Source organism: Pezoporus wallicus, unplaced genomic scaffold (genome assembly GCF_028554395.1).
Source record: "Pezoporus wallicus isolate ANWC-B61680 ecotype Strahan unplaced genomic scaffold, APGP_CSIRO_Pwel_v1 contig_3710, whole genome shotgun sequence".
NCBI classification, from domain to species: Eukaryota; Metazoa; Chordata; class Aves; order Psittaciformes; family Psittacidae; genus Pezoporus; species Pezoporus wallicus.
In genome coordinates, this window is record NW_026640315.1 from 4,154,381 (window position 1) to 4,175,678 (window position 21,298).

A 21,298-nucleotide genomic window follows, 5' to 3' on the forward strand; every position below is an offset into this window, starting at 1 on the left:
CTGACATCTTTAGGGCCCCACAAAGAACAGCAGGAGCTGCAAGGGACAGAGCATGACTTTATTCCGTCTTTCAACATAGCAAATGGCATCTCTAATGTCACTGCAAAAATACTTTGCCTGGGTAAAATAGTTTGTATATACTGTACAAAGACATTAAGTTTTAATATATCTTCCTCTAAGTACATTTATACACATAAACCAGCATAAATTAGAAAAGGGACAAGTGGGTATATAAAATCCTGGTTACATACAAATCTGATTAAATTAGCATTTACACTGTGGCTCTAACATATGGTTTGTTAACTATAGCGATGTGCATACAGTACAGACACCCCTGGACAGGAACTGAAACAGGGGGCCAGGTACTCACTTACTATAGGACAAAAGCAGTGGCCCACCTCGGGTTTGACTTATTCTCGTCTTGGGGACCCCCAAATCTGTTCTTCCGTATTCCTGGCTTTTCCAACGCGCTTCCAGCAGCCGTCCTGAGCGCGGATGTTTGCTTCTCCTCACGACCTCTTCGCTTTGCCCGGCTGACCTCCGCGGCACAAGATTATCTACCAAAATCAAAACAGAACGGCCTTACTTTTCCCAGCAAGAGGGTTTGGTTCAAGTCGGGTTTAGGCACATGGGGGGGGGGGGGGGATGTCCTGTCCTGTTTTACTTTCCATTCATTTGTGGGTGGTTTTATTTATTTACTCTCCCCCTCCCCAAATTTAACAGGTCCTGGGAACAGGAACCATCTGGCTTGGTGATAAATGTGTCTTGCCTCTAGCTGGCACTGGGCTGAGCGCTTGCAGGACATCAGTTACTGGGGTCAAGTCCTTTGGCCTTCCTAATTCCTCCTCAAAAGCTCAGCTCCGGGCATGGTGGGAGGGGAAAGTGGGTGCTGTGCATCACTGCATTTCTCTCGGGGGTGCATCACTCTCAGGGGTGCGTCAATGCATCTCTCTAGGGTTTCCAGATGGAGCCCAGAGTTAAACACCAAGAGGTTAGGCCAAATTAGGTGAGGGGAAGCTTAGCCCAAGTATCAGCAAAGCCTCTGAGAGAAAGAGCAAAGCAGGCGCATGAAGAACAGGCAGCAGTGAGGACCCTGAACCACTTCACATCAGCTCCTAATGCCATGGGATGAGGCTGGAGACCTGGGTGAGATGAGCAGCTACTTCTGGTGGGCACCGACCATGAGCCAAGGCACAGATTTCCCCTGTATCAGCTCCATCCTGGACATGACCTGCATCCTGCAGCAGTGTGGTATGAGCCCCACAGCCCCAGCTGTGTGAGAGTCTGTGCCAGCTCCTCCTCCTGGGATCTGTCTTGCTGTGGCTTCAGGACCATCACTTGCCCAGTTTTGAGGCACAAGCATTGGCACTGGTTTGCATTTATCCCACTGATGAGTTCAATCCTGCAAGCCCCAGGTGCCAAAATGCCTGTCGAGTACCAGAGAGGCTGCTGTGAGGAAGAAGAGGCCAGTCAGGTCCTGCCAAACTTGCTCATCCCCTGTGAAACACAATTACTGATAGAACTTCACTGCAAAATCAATGGCCTTTCCTCTGCTAACAGCCAGCTGTTGAAAAAATCGCTTCAAATCATTAGTGATGGTGCAACAGACCCACCATCCAGCAGTGAGTGAGGAGGAACTTGGGCAAACATTGGTCCCATGGAGTCAAAGACACATCTGCAGCCTGGTCACTTGTGTTGAGATCCGTGGGTCAGAGCAGTGAGATGTATGTGGGCACCACACTGGGGCTCTCCTAGGCTGGATGGGCTGCTGGAGCTCGTGTTCCTGTCCATCCTTCCTGGGAGCAGGCATCAGTGGGAGCTGTGCTGCTGGGGGGTTTCATTCCACCCTCTGCAGCAGCATCCTCTGGCAGCACAGGCAGGCTGCCCAACCAGTTTGGAGGCAGCCAATAATCAATGTGGAAGAGATGCTTTTAAAGGCTGTGTATCAGCGAGGGGAAGCTGTCTTTGAAGAGCTGCCTGCTGAGTGCAATCCAGCCTGACTTAATGAAATGGTTCTCCTGATGAAGCCTTCGCATCACCTCTGGTCCCCAAGGTGACGAGCTTCAGTGTGCAGCCAAGGGCAGGATGCATCATGTCTGCCTGGAAAAGCACTGAGCATTCTGCTGGGAGAAACCACCTTTCCTACTGAATCCCAGCAGCTTCAAGCAGATTCCCTGCTTCCATTCCTCAGGTCCATCCTGCTTGCAGAATCCTGCAGGACGACACAGCACTACCCCAACACTGCTCTGAGCATGCCTTGGTGGGGAGAGCCACTGTGCTGGCTTCCCAAAGTCCTGCCCTGCCTGGCCTGAGGCACACAACAACAGCTCCCAACGCCACTGGAAACCTCACCAACACTGATCAACCCACAGAGAAGTGGGAGCTGCTTGGGCAGGTAACCAGGAAACAGCCAGAGCTGGGTTTGCTCTTCCCATCCCATAAAGACCACACAGGTCTCAAGCATGGCAGCTTCTCTTCACCTGAGGCCCCAGCCTGCTTGTCCTGCTCAGTGACACCCAAGTCCTTTCTGTGTAAGACCAACAGTGGGCCTCAAAGTGCTTAATCCACCCCATCAATGCAAGCAAGAGACAAGCTGAACGTGTTCAACCTCCTGCCGCAGGATCCCTCAGCAGTCCTGGTGCCATTGGTAGCAACATCCACATTCGCTGTTGTTGAGGCCACCTTTTATGAGCCCTCCTTGGCCTTCTCATCTCTTCTCTGATCTTGTTTAATGAAGAGGCCACCTCTGACAACCAGCAACAGATCTCTTGTTAGACTGAAGCTGCTTCTCCTCACTGTTAACAGCTGAGCCTCTGAAGTCTCGCTTGAGGTCAAGGGAAGTGAAGAGGTTTCAAAATGGAGAGGAGCTGCTGGATCTGAGCGCTGCTGTGTCTCCAGAAGCCTGTCTTTAGTTCAAAGCCATCCCCGTGGCGTGGGCTGCGGGCGAATATTCCATTTTGTCCCAAGTTTTGAGGTTTTTAAATGTCTTTTTTTTGTTGCACGCTGGAAAACAAACAAAACCCTTCCCATGTTCCCGCCAAACACAACGCTGTCAAAACATTTTTGTTGGATAAAGTCAGGTTTTCTCTCCCTCCTTCTCCACACTGGAGTGACCGATGCCTGAAACCCCCCTGGAACGCGTCACTGAGACCAAACAGCACTGAGAAAACAGCAAAGTTCAGTGAAATCCAGAGCATCAAAACATCCTGACCACCGACCCGTGCGCACCAGAGCAGCGGGAGCCCTCGCCGCTCCGCCTGCGAAACCAAGGCAGGAGACATTACCGTCAGCAGGAGAGGGGCAAAGCCCAAGTCCCGGCGCAGAGGCTTCATCGGGAAGCTCCAACGGCTCAGTCACCAGATCAGGGAGTATTTGTGGAAAGCTCCTTCCCTCCCACACCATCTCCTCCCCAGCACTGCGGATCTGAGCTGCTCGCTTGGGTTCATTCCAGCATGGGGGCTCGGAGAGATCAGAGTTCATTGATAAAGTACCTGCTGTTGTACAGCAGGGGTTCGGGGCTGCTTTTCTACAGCCTAATCCCAGCAGGGAGGCTCATTCAGGAGCAGCATGATTCCTGCTTGCTGGCATTTGTGTGTCCCTAAACCAGGTCAAGAGCAGGTTTATCAGAAGGAAGCAAAGGGGTTCTCTCTGGTCCTGCTGCTCCTTCCAGGGGCCTGGGCCACCGCCTTCTCCTCCACAACAAGGAAGGAAGAGACAAGGAGGAAACAAGGAGGAAGAAGGAACAAGAAGGGAGATGTTTTAAATACCCTTCTTGGGTAATGTAGTTGGACAACTGGAAAACTCCTGTTCTCAGTTTGCAGCAGGTTATGTTAGAGGCGACAAAAGAGACTTGGTCTAAGGTTAATCAAACTGAGTTGGATTTAGGTCATGTTGTTTCAAAGGGAGTCATGAGCTCGTCACTTTTGATCTGAGTAACACTTTGCATCAGTTAACAGCAAAGTGCCTCCCAGAGGTCAGCCTCTGCCTATGGAACAAATCCTGGGTAGTTTTTACTTCCTCCCTTTCAGGCAAAACTCCCCAGCAGGATATGTAAAAACAGAGTGAAAGGGATTCAAAACTCTGCCAAGACTACAACCTGAAACCCATTACAATATTCTGCTGTATTAATGCATTACTAGTATGAAGACAGCACTAATTACAGCCAGAACATAGCACGTTACCAACAGGAGTTCAATACTTGACACAACAAGGAAAAGGAGCTGGAAAGACACTGCCAAGCTTAGGTTAGATTTTAAAAAGCCAGTATCTGCTCTAAATAGTAACTGAGAAAGTGCCATGTAAAAATCATAAACGGGTTTAAAACTCTGTTAATGCCTTTCATCTTTGTCCTTGGAAAAGGAGTTTCCTTTTCAGTTAGCTCGGACTTGCAGGGACTGGTGAGGTTCAGGTATGTTCCAGTTGCAGTCCATAAACTAACCCAACTGACTGTAAATGCAACAGGGAGTATTAAGTTTTATTTCTAAAGGATGGTATTGCTCAGATGAAAGCTACTCCTGGTAATACTGGAAACCTGCACAAGGCACAAAGGTTAGATCTGGATCTGAACCTCATTCTGCGTCTGCACTTCATTCAATGAGCTTGTTCAGATCCATCTCTAGTTATTAGGTTTGATCATCTCTGCCCCATCCCCAGCTGCCATTAATGGGGTGTTATTTTCCTGGCACTGTCCCTATAACTTAGTTATTTTAGGCTTCACAGTGAGCTAGGACAAGGTGGGGACAACAGTATCTCTTCTGTAAGAAGTTAATGCTTTCTTCTCAGCACGAATTGCAGTTTTAGGGGTTCCGAATGCTCACAGGAGGAAACTCATTCTCGTCATCAAGACACACTGGTCCAGTCGCAAACTCATGCTCTGGGATAACCTCTCCTCGCAGGGCACCACCATCCTCTGAATAACCTGTGCAAGTAGAAATACAGAAGGTTAGGGATGGATGGATGGATGGATGGATGGATGGATGGATGGATGGATGGATGGATGGATGGATGGATGGATGGATGGATGAAAGGAGGCTGGAAACAAACAGCAGAGATACTGTGTTATCACATTCTTAGCACAGAGCTGCTTCCTCTGGCTTTTTGACAGCACTCTGGGGGACTGCAGAAGATATCTCCCTTGACACTACAGATTAGGAGTGGACTACATGGCCAGCTCCTGGTGCAACATCCTCCACCATGAATGTGAGCACTAATTTCAGTGAGATCCACATCTGTGTGTGGACCTTTAGACTTGGGAATGTCATGAGGTAGTGGCCCGGTCTTCTGCAACCATTTACTGTGAGGTTCATTAGGGTAAGATGTTAACAGGTTTGGGAATGATGAACAAAACCAGTGAGATCTGACTTCTCCAGACACAATTCCAGCTCTTGGAAACCAGCCTGGCAGCAGCTGCTGCTGACAAACTGTGAAGCTCGGATGTGGTTACTGCTCTGCTGGCGGGCCTGTTTGTGGTCCAGCTCTGCACAAGGAGCAGAAGCACTGGCAAGGGGTCCCTGGAAGCAGAGCTGAAAATGCCTTGCCTGGTTTTGGGGCAGAGGATGAAGCTGGTGAGCTCCACAGAGCGCTGCTGCCCCGCTCCATATTGCACAAGTGGTGTTTCCAGTTGAACCCTGGAAGGTTGGGAGACTTTTCCACTTTGCCCTAGGTGGCTTTTTGCTTCTGCAGGAGGAAGGGCAGGCATGATGCTTACCTGGCATGGTCGAAGTTGAAGGCACTGTACTTTGTCTGGCTACAGTTGCTGCGTAAGATTGAGGTAATGGAGACTGAAGGTCGTTTTCTTTGTTCTCCTCCATCTTTCCTGAGCCAAGAAGACTGTAAAGGAAGAAGAGAGGGGAGAAGAGTTAGTTCTGATCCAAACCCCTCCTCCCCCAGCACCGGCTAAGACAAGGACATGCACCCACATCTCCTTGAAGCACGTCGCCCATCCACATCACTGTATCGAGGCACTGCCTGCAGCCCTAACAGTACTGCAGAGGAGGAGAGCATTGTGTCTACGAGTAAAGCAAGGGGGAAGCAGAAGATAGGGAAAGCACTACTTCAGCTAGAGGACAATGCTGGCAGGAGAATAGAAGGGAACAGATTGACCACAAAAGCTTTAGGTTACAAAGGCAAACAGTGTTTCTAATCACAGAGGGGGCTCCGAAAGGCTTCCAACAGGAGCGGACTAGATGGGAAAAGCAGCCCTGGCTAGTTTAGGACAGCGTTTGAGCAGAGATATAGTATGATGTAACGTAACTCATGACCCAAGGGCCCTTTTCAGTCCTCTGATGCTCAGAGGAACCCACATGACAAAGCTGGCCCGCCAGCTCCATTGGGCCGCTCCAGGACGGGCGTCAGGGGTGTCGAGGGCGGCCGGAGCGCGCTGGACAGCGCAGCTTTGAAGTGCTTTTGTTTTGTGCCTTTCCCAAAAGCTGCTGGCATTTTCCTGGCCGTCCGCCACCCCCCCGGCTCACAGCACATGTTCCATCCCAGCCCACTCCAAAGGCTTCACATCTGGAGCCAAGCAGCCCAGATGTGTGTGTGGGGGGGTTACATGTTTAACGGGATTTGCATCCAAACTGAGCAGCACGGGGAAGGCTCTGCTCTGGCGCTGCGTGCCTGCAGCGTGCATCTCCATGGGTTTTCCTTTATGGAAGCTTCCAGTTTCACTCCACACCATCCCACCGAAGTCAGGGTAGGACAAGGTGCTCTGCTCTTCTACCACCATAGTGGTCAGCACTCTGCTGCTGAAAGCATCAGAGGTACGGCCTGGACACCTCTGCTGTCTAAGCTGCGATGTCCCACAACTGCCTAGGGGTGTGAGATGGCTCTGATTTCTTCTGCAAGAAGCCCCATGTGCCTGCCTGCTGATGCGGTTCCCATCCACCTCTCTTGGATTAGGCAGCTAAAATCACAAAGTTCCAATGTTCTTGCTCCTACAGCTCCATTTTGTGCTTTCTGGTGGAATTTCCCTTGATGTGTTAAAAGATGAGCCTCTGTATCAGATGTGCTGGAGGTATAGATAGTTACCTGTGCTTCTTAATTAAGACACACTCCCCTCCATCTTGTGGGTCCAGGTTATAGATACAGAGATGTCCATCTGATGTAGTCACCAACAGTCGTGGCAGCTTCTGAATCCTAGTGAGGAGAGCACCATGAGTCCAAACACATCTGCACTCACACACACGTACACACCCCACCTCGCTGTGTGCTCTGCAGGCAGGGTACAAGATAAGGGCCGCCCTGGTGGTGTTCTGCAGAGATAGCTGTGTTTGCTCACAGGCAGAGGGATGCAGGTGTCAGTACATACGTGGAGAGGGCACAGATGTTCCTCTGTCCGGAGACGTTGAGGCGGACAGTGGCGAAGGCTCGATCCTGGTTCATCATGCCCGATACCTGAGCAGGGAGGTAGTTGGTGGCAGCCTGGAACATCTTTCCCATGTAACCGCTCCAGGTTGGAGGCTCTTCTGGCCGGCTGAGGGGGTCACAAAGCAGCATCAGTGGGGTTACCACAGTCAGCGTGACAAACCCGATCAGAACATGCAAAATGATCCTGATGTGGGACACGTGATGGCTTGCTTTGGAGCACCTGCATGCATTGTGCACCAGCCTGGCTGGATACACAGGAAGGAGGCAGGGGAAAAGGGCAGTAATAAATCCAGAGCGGGCCTGGAGAGGCTGACAGCAGGGATGCAGTGTGTGGCTTTTCCAAGGAGTGAATCCATCAGGACACAAAGCCAAAGAGCTGGCAGCTGGTATTGCTCACGGGAGAGTATGTGGTGAGGAAATGGAGCTCTGTGACAGTAGACCTTTGCAGCAGAGACACCCCTGGGCAGGCAGGTTAAGGCAGGCTCTGGCTGCCACCCCTTACCTGTCGGTGAGATGCTCCAGTTTAAAGATGTGCACAGTCTCCGTGTTGCTGGAAGCACAGAGGAACTGGGAATCCATGCTGAACACCAGAGAGCTGATGTTCACATACCTAGGGCCAAGCAAAGACAGGACTCATCACTTCCTGGCATACCATTAAAGGGGAACCGCTCCGTTTTGCTCACAGAGAAGAGGATGGGGAGGAAGAAGACCCATACAGAGTGAAGAGCCCCCTGCCCACCTGTGGGCTGACTGACAAGCATCTCCCTACTCCCTTTGCTCAGCAGAGCTGGGATTAGCTTTGAGCTCATAACAAACAGCCAGAGAGGTGGAAATGTCCCTGCTCGCAGCTGTCTGTGGAGTGAACATCTGTGCCAGCCTTGCTACAGCAGCTAAAGCTTCTGGTACTGCAAAGGCCAGGGAAGATACCCAAAGCGCTGGAGAATGGGATACATACAGCATGTCCTGAGCAGGCTCAGGAATACCAGGGTGTCTTGGACATGGCAGTTTATGTACTTGCAGAAGTGGGTGTAAAGCTATAGGCAGGTCTGGGATGGGAAGAGGAAACGGATTGGGAATGGATCTACTGAAAGCATCTGAGGGAGGCTGCAGAAGGCCCATTCCTACCACTGAGACCTGGGCTCTGCACAATGACTTAGCAGCTTCAAAGCCCCTCCTTTGAGAGAGTAAGAGCTGGGCTGGTAACTTTGGGGACTTCCTTATTTCAAGTGAGCAGCAAGCAAGGACAGAGTGAATGCACTGAATCTACCTCTGTTCCCTGCAGTGGCCCTGTGCTGTGACACACTGAACTGAACCACTCGACTTGCCGGAGGCGGCTGGGTCTGGCACAATGGCTTTTCTATCTGATACGTTCACTCTTGTTCTCCTTCTGCAACAGATGCCAAAGGCACCGGGATCTGACGCTGCCCTGTCCTTCTCTTTACGTGTCTGCTCCGGGAGCCCTCTGTGTACTCGTCACGGGCAGAATGAACTGACCTTTTCATCCCTCGACGGAATTCATAGAGCTTCTGCCCCCCAGGAACGGAAAACACCCGAATGACTGTGCCCTGCGAAAGAGGCAAAGGGAAAGACCATGCAGGAGCAGGGCAAAGAGCGGGAGCCCTTTCCCCGACGCACCCAGAGAACTCAGGATGTGCAAAGGCCCCTCCTGTTTGCCAGCCGGGGTCAACCTGAACGTGATACACCTGACTCGTGCAAGTCAGAGTCCTTTTAGTGCCTCTCCTGTGCTAGCTGTGCTTAAGGGCAGGCAGCTCAGAGGTCCTGCTCTCCATGCTGCAGGATGGGTGGCTGGGACCCCGCTGCCAGCCACGGGCAGAGCCCCCAGGCTCACAGGGCGCATAGGGAGGGTGCTCACTCACTTTCTCAGAGGCACTTGCAAGCTTTGAGCCGGTGGAGTTGAAGGCGAGGGCAGCCAGGGGCCCGTCATGGGCAGGAATGGCGCAGGCTGTTTTCTGTGGGGCAGAAGGCAATGTGAGTGCAAAGAGGTGCCTTGCTCCTTGGACTGCATAAGGGCGTTCCCTGCCTTGCATTCTATCCAGGCCTGCCGATATGGATTCACGGGATCATGCTGTGCTTATGGTATCCCTTCATCATCCTCAGCATTTCTTATCTCTGCCCTACCTTGTGCTCACTCCCCACCCAGCACGGCCACAGAAAGCTCACTTCAGGGGCAGAGGTCTCCATCTCTCCAGGCTGCAGGATCACAACTGAGCCCTTCCCAAAGCCTGGCCATGTCTTTGTGCCAAGACAGAGCCTCCTTCCCTGCAATTCCCTCTGCTGTACTGCAGATCCTGCTGCAGTGACACCACCCTGGTTCCTGCAGGGAGCCCAGGCCCTCACTAGTACCTCTCACAGCAACAGCAACAGCAGCAGCAGCAGCAGCAGTGTTTTCCCCTTGTGCTCTGCTCCTCCCCTGCTGCAGATCCTCAGCTCCCGCTGCACGTACAGAGCCACAGCCTTATGTAATCCAAACCCCTGGCTTAAACAGCAGATAATCATGACCCTGCTTCCAGCCAAGGACAGGCTTCCTGAAGTGGCTGTGGATACCTTGCCCTCCCCGTGACTTCGGGTCTGGCACCCCTGGCTGTGCCTGGAGCAGCTCAAACCTCCCTGAGCTACCCTGGTCACATCCCCTCTGTGGGATGTGATTCCTATAGGAACCCCTCATAGGAGCCCCCGTGTCAGCCTGGCCACAGCTTCAGGCTGCAGGGTAATGGGTCATGTTTCCCTCACTATCCCATAGTGGGAGATGGATGTCCTGAGCTCAGAGAGGCTGTCTGCTTTGCACGGCATCCAAGCAAAGGGAATGTGCCTCCCTGGGCAATTCCCTTGCAGTCTAGCTCGGCGCAGTGCATTAATTCATCCTTCCCAAAGGCCCCGTTGGCTTTGCTGTGGTTCTGTTTGTTTTCAGCCCGTATCCATACGGGCGAGCTTCGCACTTACCAAACTATTTCCGTCGTAAAGCGCGATCTCTCCGCTGGTTGCGCTGCCGGGATAAGCCAAGTAGGAGTTGGCGTGGTTGATGGAGAGCGCACACAGACCTGGCACGGCGAGAGGGACACGGCTCAGCTTGTTTGGGAAAGCAGAAACGCGGCCATGGACCCCGCAGGGGGCTCAGGCTCTGTCTCGTTTTGGGACCGTGTCTGGCACTGGGTGCAAGGCGCTGGCAATGCCTCGGCCGTGGGGACACCTGCTGGCATGGGACAGTACGGCTCCCTCCTCCCCAAAACCTCCTGCTCTGAAGCCTGCTTTTGGGCTTCTCCCCTTCCACCATCTCCTTTGAGAAGGCAGGAATAGGTGCATGAAACACAGCAAGGGCGCAGGGCTAACAGGGCATCTGCCTAGGCACATCTGGGCAGCTCCAGATGTGCACAGGGTGTATGTGGCCTCTCAGCACGGACACAGCCCCGGTATGAAGGCTGGCACACGAAGCCTGGCATGCAAAGAAGTGGCTCTGGGACCATTTCCTTTTTCTCTGAACGGCAAAGGGAAGCAGAGGGAGACCAAACAAATGCCACGGTTGCGCAGGGAGTTTCCGGCTGCCGAGGAACTTGAACGTAGCTGAATCTGAAGCACAGGGGGAGTTCTTCCCTGTAACAGCCATCTGGGTTTATGCCAACATGAGCATAAAGCTTCCCAACCCCCCCTTTCAAAGTGAGCAGGAATTGCAGGCCAGGACAGGGAGGGATGGATGGCTCTGTGTGCGAGCACATCCATCCGCCTGTCCCCCAGGTGACCTGGGAAAAGAGCATCTCTTCCTGCCTCCCGTTTGTGTCGCTGGCTGAGGACCCATCCCCATGAATCCTGTCACATACAGAAGCGAGTCTCCCCTGCTTCCTGCACCACATCCGCGTGCTCCCAGGCCTCCCAAATCCCGCTCAAGGCTTCAGCATGACCTGAGCTTCCTGACCCCCAGCTCATCCCACGTGCGGAGGAAGCCGCGGGGTTAAAGGCTGCTGGGGCTGCTGCCACATTCCTCAAAGCAGGACACCCGAATGCTGCACAGACTCACACACAGAGCGTGCAACCCATCATGGCAGGACACAGCCCTGGCCCCAGCCCAGCGGGGGGAAGGACAGCCTGAACCTCTCGTTTTAGGTCATTGTTTATAACTAAACAAAGAGACCACAACGGAGCTGCAGGATGGGCCCACGGGCCCCGGGATCCACTCCCTATCAGTCAGAGTAAGGCTTTTACATCGTGCCAGGGACAGCGTGCGCAGGGGAGAAGAGGTTCAGCAGCAAAGCACAGGCCACTGAAAGGCACCCAAAGAGAGAGCGAAAGGAGGAAGGTAAAGACAGAGCAGAGACTTTGCTCGTGATGAGCATCCCAGCTGTTCAGGATGGTGCTCCCCCGGCCCAGGCAGCCCGGGGGGATCAGCAGAGCCCTTTCTCTAAGCACTGGATCTAGGGAATGCTGAGGCTGAACAAAGCAGGCTCTGAGCGGCTGCTCTGAGTCACCCACTGGGAGAGGCCGACGGGAAACCAGGCCAGGGGAAAACACAGCTGTGAGTGTACTGGGCTGACCTCGGGAGACACAAAGCACAAGGAGCACAAAGGACACGGCAGCCTTTGAAGATGCTCCTCTGCTCTCACAGCCCTGACAAGGACTGCTGGGTGCAGTGGCGTGCTCAGGAGGGAGGAGGCAGACTGGTGCTGCTCAGGATGGCACCTCTGGGACTGCCACATCACCTCCTCAAGGAAGGAAACAAGGGACCCTCTCAGAGAAGCCTTGCCTCGCCCCCAGGCAGGTCCAGGCGCATACGGGGCTTTGGGGGGAGCCACAAGAGGTGGTTTTGGAAGCTGCAGCCCTGAAATGCATGTCACCATGAGCACTGTGACCTCCTCAGTGTAAATCCTGCCCCTGACACGAGCCACATGTAAAACAACATGCTCAAGCACACTTGGAAAACAACAGGCTCAGTACTATGGGCATCTTCCTCTCCTGCTTGGAGGAGGCTGGACCAGGAGCCAGATCCTGGCCATGAACAGCCTTAGATCTCACTATGACAGGTTGGTGGGTGTGCAGCAAGTCCTGGTCCTCACTGTGCTGGCACTGCCGTGCCCAGGGTGCATGCTTTGTAGGGGCTGGCATGCTTGGTGTGTGTTCCTACATCCCCAGTACAGATCCTCACTCCACAAAAGGGTTGTACAAGGAGTGGTGAGGTTGGGCTGCTTCAGCCTCCTGGACACACCATCCTCAGGGTCAGGCTTGGGACCAAAGCAGTTGATCCAGGGTCAGAGGGAGCACACATGGCACTTGTCACTCAGCTCACTTCAGTGACAGATGCTGCAGGAAAAGGGTTTTAAACAACTGAGCCTATATGAAGCCCTGTGATCCCTCGTCCTGCCCAGTGAGCTGATTGCTACTGCTCTACACCCGTGACCTCATCATTCATCCCCACTTGAGGCCTGGGGACCCCTGCCCTCCCTCCAGGCTGGGCTTCCTCAGGAAGGTTTTCAGCTCTAATTATATTTGCGGTGTTCAGCGTGTTTAATCCACATGGAAAACCATCTGCTGAGGCCTGAAGTAGGTCAGGGGAGCCGCCAGAAGAGCATCCCTTGAAAGCCCAGCAGCCAGGCGTGAGCATCACAGCAGCAGCTTCCCCATCAACCACCCGTGAAACGGTGCTGCAGCCTGCAACCGGCCAGGATATCACAGCGCTGCCGCAGGCGCTCGGCCAACATTCCCTCTCCATGGCTAAAAATAGCTCCTCTCCCACGAGCAGGAAAGCCGGATTCACCCTGTGCTGCACACAGAGAATGTGTTCTGCAGCCACCTGCCCCGTGCATCTGTAGTGTATATGGGATACGTGCCCCATCCCTGGCAGTGTTCAAGGCCGGGCTGGACAGAGCCTTGCGTGACATGGTCTAGGGTGAGGCGTCCCTGCCTATGGCAAGGGGTTGGAATGGATGATCTGAAGGTGCTTTCTAACCCAAACCATTCCATGATTCTATAATATCAGGCGGCAGCCCAAGCTCTGAGGACTCCCTGGCAGGGAATTAGGGAGTGTTCTGCCTCTCTTCACAGCTCTAATCACTTGGGGAGCTGACCCCACAGCCTGCAAGTAACCACAGGAGCTTTCTACCCTAGGAGAGCAGTGCGTGTCCATGGCCAAAGGAGAACCTGGGTTAACCACAGGTCTGCAGGGAGTGTGGAGCTCTGCAACACAGTGCGATGCTGCAGAGCTGACTCACTCCAGCAGGGCGGGAAAGCGGGGCCGGATAGTGGGAACACCGTGGGATGCTGACGCAGGACACAGTGAAGGAAGGGCAGGGAGCTCCAGGGGGAGGATTTCAAGTGGTCCTGTATGTGATGGGAAACTTGTGGTCCTGGTTTACTTAGTTTCCTGCTTGTGACTGAAAATAAAGGCACACTGTGGGAAGCAGCGAGTGCATGGACATCTCACATGAGGACAGGAAGGGAGCGAACCTGGGAGGTGAAGTCAGACCAAGACCACTTCTGCTCTGCTTTGCTGCATTTGGTGCTCAGGAGAGAGCAGGGGTTTGCTCAGGACAGAACAAACCCCTCTGTTCTCCTCTCCCAAGCCCACCCGACAGCCTCCATGCATTTCTGTCTCCCCAGTGCTGAATTAGGATACACAAGGCAAAAGCTGGTTTAAATCCTAACATGAGTGTTGTGGCTCTACAGAGCTCCTGCAGAGATGTGCAACCCCTTTCACCCAGTTCTCCCATGCTCACCTGTTGTATTTGGGGGTGTATCCAGAATAGTCTTCAGAAGCTTCATGTCCTTAATGTTGTGGATGTAAATTGACTCTTCCAGGCAAACAACCAGCCTCTGCAAGGACAAAAGGGACATGCACAGAACCTCAGCCGCGTGGGCACGGTGCCTCTGTCTCTCCCACAGTTCACAAACCCAAATCTTTCCCCTCAGAAGAACTCAAAGGAATTTGTAACACACTGAAATACAACAGAAGCATCATCTCGTGTGCTCCTCCATCCCCTCTGTCAACCTCGCATTTTGGATGACTGCTTTTGAGAGCTGCTGCATCTGGTCCTGCTTTAGAAAGCAGGTACCACATCATGACTTTATGCTACTCTAAGAGCTGATCTTCAATACCCGCAAGCCCCAGAAAGAGGAAGACACATCAGGGTTATACCCACCATGGGCCCTGATTGCCATCTATCCCTACTTTTCTTTGCAGTTCTTTTCATAGCAAATAGCTTTCTGATCATAAAGACCTGGCAGCAGAGGGGGTGCCAATCCTGCCTGCCTGCACATGGGGCGATGTACCCCTTGCCCTGGCTCTCTCCTGCCCTGGGAGCAAACACTTAGGTGATGCTGCTGTTAGTCCCACTGCTGCTAAACCCAATGCATCTGCGCAGCACACGTTTCTCTTCCCATTTGGCACCAGCAGGCAAGGCTCTGCTTTGTGTGCCTGTAGAACAGCACCGAAACTGGGCTGGGAGAGGTCTGCTTGGGCAGTCACGTTTACATCATCCTGGCAATGGGCAGGGGATGTCCAAGTTCATGCGCCTGTACCTTTTCTGCTGCGCTCTTCAGGCACATCCACCCAGCCAAGAGGCAGCTGCTAAGAGAGGAGCTGCCAAGCACTGGGGAGGAAAGGCACAGAGGAAAAGGAAACCTAATGCTGTAACCTTAGCACTGGGCCACCACCTGCGTGACCGCTCTGCTCCGTGTCTCTGCCTGGTCCAGATCAATCTGTGTTAATCACGGAGGCATTTGGCACAGAGGCCTGTTTTGGGACCAGGTTTTGGATGTGGCTGAAGGGTTGTGCTTTCTAAGTCCAGCGAGCGCACAGCTCCACCTGCATCAGTACCAAGTGTCCAGAAGCACTGAAAACCTCCCAACATAAATGGAAGGCTACACTCCATCCAGGCTCCTGATGCTGGAGCACCCGAATCCATGTCCAGGAAGCCTCCACCTCTTTAGAGATGAGGCCACTTATTTAGTATCTAAATGTGGAGCTTAGTCACTAACTCGAAACACCCACATTAGAAAATCTTTGCTTTGCTCCACCATTACTCTCGGATCAAACTCTTTCCCACTTCTATTCCTGCTAACCACAGCATCTGGGGCTGTGTCAGGGCCATTTTGCATTTCCAGGAAGACTTTGCCTTTCCTACAATAACAGCCATCAACTTGCAGAGACCGAGAGGAATATTTATACAGCTGAATTCAGCCAAGCCACCATGAGCCTTCCCAGAACTGCAGACACACTGCTATTGATGTACAGGTGAAGGGAGGGCTCCAGATGATGGCAAAGCCAGAGCTGCAGCAAGAGATGCTGGCACCAACAGGGACAAAATCCAGGAAAGTGATGGGGGCAGGAGGTGAACAGGAAAAGGAGGCCTGGACAAGCTCACCAGTTGGAGGGAGCTGCTTCTCTGCCTCTTTACCCCATGCTAACGTCACTGTGAGCCCTGCTGAGATGAGGAATGGATTCTGTCCTCAGAGAAGGTGCCTGGTGCTGTGATTGCCACACAGGGCTGCTACCAGGCACCGTGTCTCGTATGGAATGTTACTGCTCATCAGTGTTCTTTAGTACTTGAGTTGGACTTGAACCAGGTGAGATGTATGGTGAGGACTTAAATGCGCTGGGCATGGACACAGCCAGATCAAACCTCTCCAAAGAGCTCAGCAGGGCTTCAGCAGTGAATGAAAACCCAGGGAGGTTACAGGAGACCTCAACTGGTCCCACAGCAAAGCTTTATTTGAGACAACTCATAATCTACCTTAACACACTTAGGGTTATGATGGAGCTCGGAACATGGATCAGCAACAACCGAGGGACCTGCTTGTTTGTTTGCACAAGGACTTTTTCACAGGGAGACCAAACTGAAACAGGCACCATTTTGAGACCTGTTCCTGCTTTATTTGCCACCATCATCCTGTGCTAATGCTTTGTGTGGGATGTGGCCTTCTGTGGCTTTTAATGAAGTATAAAAGCCCAGGCATGGGGTTCAAATGTCCCAGCACATGCAGAACCTGACTGCTGCTGGTTTAAGTCTCGATCATAGGGTGGAACAGTGATTTCTCTTCTACCTACCCCAGTATGTGCAGCATTTCCAGACCTCTCCAGGTGAGTGTTACAGCTGGAGGATGAGCTCAGCCCAGGACTGGAACCCAAGCTCATAAAGCAGCCAAGAACATGGATACAGGGCTGGGCCTCTGCATCATCTTCAGGCACTCCTCAGAGCAGCCCATGGGGAAAAGCCTGAACTTGCTCTCACACTGATCTCCCCGAGCAGAGCCTCCCAGGTTATTTTTATACCTATATATCTATCTGCAATTCATAGGGAGTCCTTAGTTTTGCCAGCTCCATTGTAAATTGAACTGAAGAAAATCAATTTAGGGCAGGTTTAATTGTGGTACAGGAACTTCTGGTCAAACACAGCTTTACTGGAAACTCAACCCAGAGTTTCCTTACGGGACAGCCTCACTGCAGGACTCACTGTTGCTAACTGAAGAGAGGCTGATTATATACAATTACACAGACTGCTTATTTCTCCATTGTAAAACATCCTCTGCTTCTCATGGCATGTACTTTGAGAATAATTATGGACAAAAACAAAGGAAGACTTAAAGTCCTCCCAGAGGGCTCAGGGCTGCACGAGGCTGTGTCCGTTCAGACAGTAACACTCTGAAAGTCGCCTTCTAAGTGGTCTAAATGTTTTCTACACCTTTAAAAGTAAACCAAGGCTGTTGCAGGAGTTGAAAACCAGCCTTCTGCCTCATTCACAGAGCTCAAGTCACTCCTGGGTTTTGTTACCAGCTCTGAAGGTCTCACTTGTAACCAAGATGGCAGAGGTGGGCCTGCAATCAGGATGTGGAATCCAAGGGAGGGAGGAGGATGAAAAGGTGTGTTTTTGGCAGAGCTGTCTGCTGAATAGGCAACAGGACAGACAACAAAAAGCCTTTGTGTGACTGCAGTGAAAACAAGGACTTAGCTTCGTTTTACTGCAGCAAACAGTGGCAGCAGGTGATCTCCACAGCATCCTGCTCCTCTGTCAGCTCACTGAGCCTGAAGTGGAGCTGATAGGAGAGGACAGGTCCCTCTGAGCCACTTGAGTCCCCTGCAAACCTACCCAGGCTGCTGCTCTGGTGGGCAGTGGGGTTCCAGATGGAAAGCCAACAGCAGCCAAGAGCCAGTGTGACAACAACTCTGGCTAAGCCCTTTGGCCAGGCTCTTACCTGACGGTTCAGCCGAATGGACAGTATGTTACTGGAATAGCTGTAGTTGCAGATCTCTGTCCCTTTCTTGAAGTGGTACACATTCATTTGCCAGGGCTTGGCATGACTGACCACAACCACAAGGCTGCTGGAGAACAGACGCTCCACGATGTAAACATCTGGGATTTCATCTGGGCACAGAAGGGAAAGCAAGGCAAGAGGCTTTAGCTTGGCTTATGGTGGGTTTGACTTGTGCGACTCAGCTCAAGAGGGGATCGGGTTGGAATGCTCAGCGCTGAGGTGTTCAACGTCTGCTTTTGGTACAGATTTCTCATACCTGGCACAAAGCATTTAGGTCACAGCAGGAAGGGGTTAATGAACCTTCCCCTAAGGCAAAACTTCAGCCAGCCCCCTCTGACAGGGCTGTTGTGCCTCTCCTGGGCAGGGCTCTCCAGCTGAGGCTAATCCCTGCATCCTCCAGCTGTAGTTAATGCTTGGGAAGGGGATATAAAAAGGAGGAGCTCAGCAAGCTTGGTTAGGGACTTTCCTGGAGTGAGCAAGCTGAGGCTTAGTGAGGTAAGGCATAAACAGTGTGTAACTCGCTGTTTACTCTGCATGGAGTCTTGTTTCTCCTGGCTTCCTTAGGGAAGCCTGATGTGTTTATACCCTCCCTGTTACTGGGACTGTGGTCTTCAGAGAGCTCTAGCGTGGCTGTGGTGACAGTCGTGTGGCATGTCTTGCAGACCATGTTTGGGATGGCTCCTGTTGTGCTGAGGAGGCACCATTACAATGGTCTTGGTGGGCCTGTACCTAAGCCATCAGGGGCTATGACTTCTAGTGTAGATATCCTGAATGGTGCTTGGGCTGTGCTGCATTGGAGGCACAAGGACTGCTCACAGCCATGATGTGGGTTTGCTCACATCTCAAGCCATCACCTTGAGCGTGTCATCAGCAGGGATTTGTTTCTCTTTGGCCTGACTCTGCGGGCAACCCAAATTCCTAAATACTTTTAATGCAAGCCTATGACTTGTTGCTTTACAGGAGCTTAGTTCCCCTGTGAGTCAAAGGGGAAAGGAGCCTGGGCTTTGCTCCAGATGATGCAGCTATGTCTGGTTGCTGAGGCTCCTTCTACAGCCAGTGGAAAGAGACCAGCATATCCCAGCTGTGAGGTTTATCTTTAGTGCATCTCAGCTGAAACACTTCTGCCCATGGTCTGAACTAGAGCATGTGCTCCCTGAGGCCTGACTTGTTTTGGGCTCTGAAGTGCACTGCATGCTGCTCTGAGCACAGCCTGTTAGGAATGACCTTCCTGCACGGGAAACATGTTAAAAACATCCAGTAAATACCACATTGGACTAAAAGCCTCAAGTTATCCAGTGGCTGTGCTGGGAGTCTGCAGTCCATGTATGTGAAACATGCCAGTGGTGAACTACTTCTGAATGTTGGTGCAAACTGCTGCTGTCAAACTGGCAGCAGTGAGTAGAAGCTGAACTGTAACAGGGTTAAAGGACTCCCATAAGGTTAAAGTCCTAATGACTGTTCAGAAGCTCCTCCAAGGCTGTAGCTCACTCTAAAGGCTGCTGTGCACCGGGCAGTAACCAGGGCTGTTCATCTCCTGATATGGCACAGCAGAAACAGCTCTCTGAGCAGAATCACCCCCTTGAGGCAGACTCAACTGCAGTAACACAGGTAAAGCCTGTCAGCCAATAGTGAAACATGACACTTACTGCTTTCATGGACCTGGTCCAGTTGTTCCACAGAGCTTAAGGAGAAAAGCCTGTATCCAGTTGTGGTTCCAATTGCCAGGGAGCTGCAAGGACAAGACAAAAACCTGCTAGTTCAGATCCTAAGGCCTCCAAGTGATAGCAAGCGTCGCTGCAGGCAGGGTGTGCTGGTTCTGACTGGGATGGAGTTAATCCTTCAGATTAGCTTGTATGGAGCAATGGTTTGGATTTGTGCTGGAAACAGTGCTGATAACACAGGGATATTTTAGTTACTGCTGGGCAGTGCTTAGAGTCGAGGCTTTTCTGCTCCTCAGTAACGAGGCTGGGGGTGTACAAGGACTTAGAAGGGGACACTGCCAGGACAGCTTATCCCAGGGATATTCCATACCGTATGATGTCATGCTTGGCATATAAAGCTGAGGAAGAGGAAGGAAGGGCGTTCAGAGTGATGGTGTTTGTCTTCCCAAGTTGCTGTTAGGCATGATGGAGCCCTACTTGCCTGGGATGACTGAGCACCTGCCTGCCAATGGGAAGTGGTGAACTGATTCCTTCTTTTGCTTTGCTTGTGCATGTGGCTTTTGCTTTCCCTATCTTTTTTCCCTGTCTTTATCTCAGCCCATGAGTTTTCTCACTTTTATCCTTTTGGTTCTCTTCCCCCACTGCATTGGAAGGGAGTGAGTGAACAACTGCTTGGGGCTTAGCTGTGGCTGGCATTAAGCCATGACGCAGAAGTAATTCCTTCAGTGACCTCCATGAAGGCACAACTTCAGTTTCCACTCTCAATCCAAAGTATATAAAATAACAAACCCAAGAATCTGTTTTTCCATCTGAGGCTACTGCAGCCTACAAAAGGCAAGTATCCTGTAAGGTGGCAAACTATCACTCATATGGCAGTGTGGCTGCTGGAGGAATAGAGGTATATTATAACCTGAAAGGCTGCAGATAGGACCTTAAGGATATAAAAGGGGACTCTTTCCCATGCCAGGAGCTGATCCATCTGCATGACACTGACCTATGAAGGCTATGGAAGGTTTGCTCTCACTAATAGCAATGGATGCAGGCATGGAGTATGAGACACAGTCATGCCAAGTGCTGGCTCTGCTCAGTGCTAGATATAGTAAGCAGCAACATGCAGGTCTTAAATCAGTGCTGATTTAAGACCTGCCCAGTGCCCTGATGCACAGGGTTTGTGATGCCCAGCCGTTCACGTCAGCACCAGGGCAGCACCCATCAATGCACTCTTTGTTTAGGCACAGCAAATACAAAGCAGTGCTGCAAAGGTAATGATGTTCCAGGTGTGAGGCTGGTGGCTGTGGTTCTGATCTTGTACCCCATGATCTGTGCTGTGACCGCTGCTGTGTGTGTGTCTCGCTGCTTCAGGATGTTTCCTGTGCCATTCAGAGACGGTTCTTAAATGATGGGCTTTGAAACGGGTAAAGCACAGGTTAGCAATGGTGAGAGACTCCATGAAACCCTATGAGGTGATGGGATGGAGCATTCACAATTGCTCACAAATCCCTGGCAGTGTTCAAGGCCAGGCTGGACACGGGCTTGGACCAAGCTGCTCTATGGAAGCTGTCCCTGCCCGTGGCAGGCGTTGGAGCTGGAGGAGCTTTGAGGTCCCTTCAACCCAAACCGTTCCATGATGGGGCACAGACGGCTCATCAAGAGCCCTGTGGCTCTGCCACCTACAAAGTGGCCTCAGGTCAGCAGACCAAGCCCTCGGAGTCCCCTCTCCGGCCGTCCCGAGCCGCTGGGGAGGGAAATCCTGGTGATCCTCGGAATTTGCTGCCTCCCAGAGACCGAACCGGGGGGAACCCGAGGCCGTGTCCCGAGAGCCGCGGGGCCGTGGGATCGCGCAGGGCCCCGTCTGCACCGCGGGGAGCCTCGCACGGGGCCCCGCGGAGCCGCACCCGTGGACAGGGTGTCCCGCGCCCGCTGCCGCCGCCCGCCCCGCGCCCCCGCCCCGCTTACGTGCAGTCCTGGTTGTAGGAGAAGCAGCTGAGCGCCGCCGGCGACCCCGGGGCCGGGGCCTG

General features: G+C 52.4%; 2 protein-coding genes across 2 annotated transcripts in view; one reads left to right on the plus strand and one right to left on the minus strand.

The window, feature by feature from the left end:
- The window catches only part of ARSG (arylsulfatase G), a 44,891-nt gene extending 35,659 nt beyond the window's left edge, over positions 1–9,232 (plus strand). The window contains exon 13 of the mRNA XM_057418638.1: positions 8,762–9,232. The gene's annotated coding sequence lies outside the window, so the exon portion shown is untranslated. The remainder of the gene's footprint in view (positions 1–8,761) is intronic.
- WIPI1 (WD repeat domain, phosphoinositide interacting 1) lies at positions 9–21,298 on the minus strand. The gene is made up of 13 exons (XM_057418639.1): positions 21,237–21,298; positions 19,266–19,348; positions 17,560–17,729; positions 14,085–14,181; positions 10,327–10,424; positions 9,243–9,335; positions 8,860–8,930; positions 7,868–7,975; positions 7,307–7,471; positions 7,027–7,134; positions 5,708–5,829; positions 4,818–4,918; positions 9–557 (listed from the first exon to the last, which is right to left on the minus strand). Exons 3-13 carry the CDS (start codon positions 17,644–17,646, stop codon positions 510–512), a joined length of 1,098 nt encoding a protein of 365 aa, XP_057274622.1. The 5' UTR covers positions 17,647–17,729; positions 19,266–19,348; positions 21,237–21,298; the 3' UTR covers positions 9–509.

Excerpts from the sequence above, each read along its gene's own strand:
- WIPI1 (XM_057418639.1), bottom strand. The coding sequence starts at position 17,646 with ATGAATGTGTACCACTTCAAGAAAGGGACAGAGATCTGCAACTACAGC. Across the intron at positions 10,425-14,084 it reads TACACCCCCAAATACAACAG|GTCTGTGTGCGCTCTCCATC; the intron begins GTGAGCATGGGA and ends TCGCCGTGCCAG. Across the intron at positions 8,931-9,242 it reads TTGCAAGTGCCTCTGAGAAA|GGCACAGTCATTCGGGTGTT; the intron begins GTGAGTGAGCAC and ends CCTCTTTCGCAG.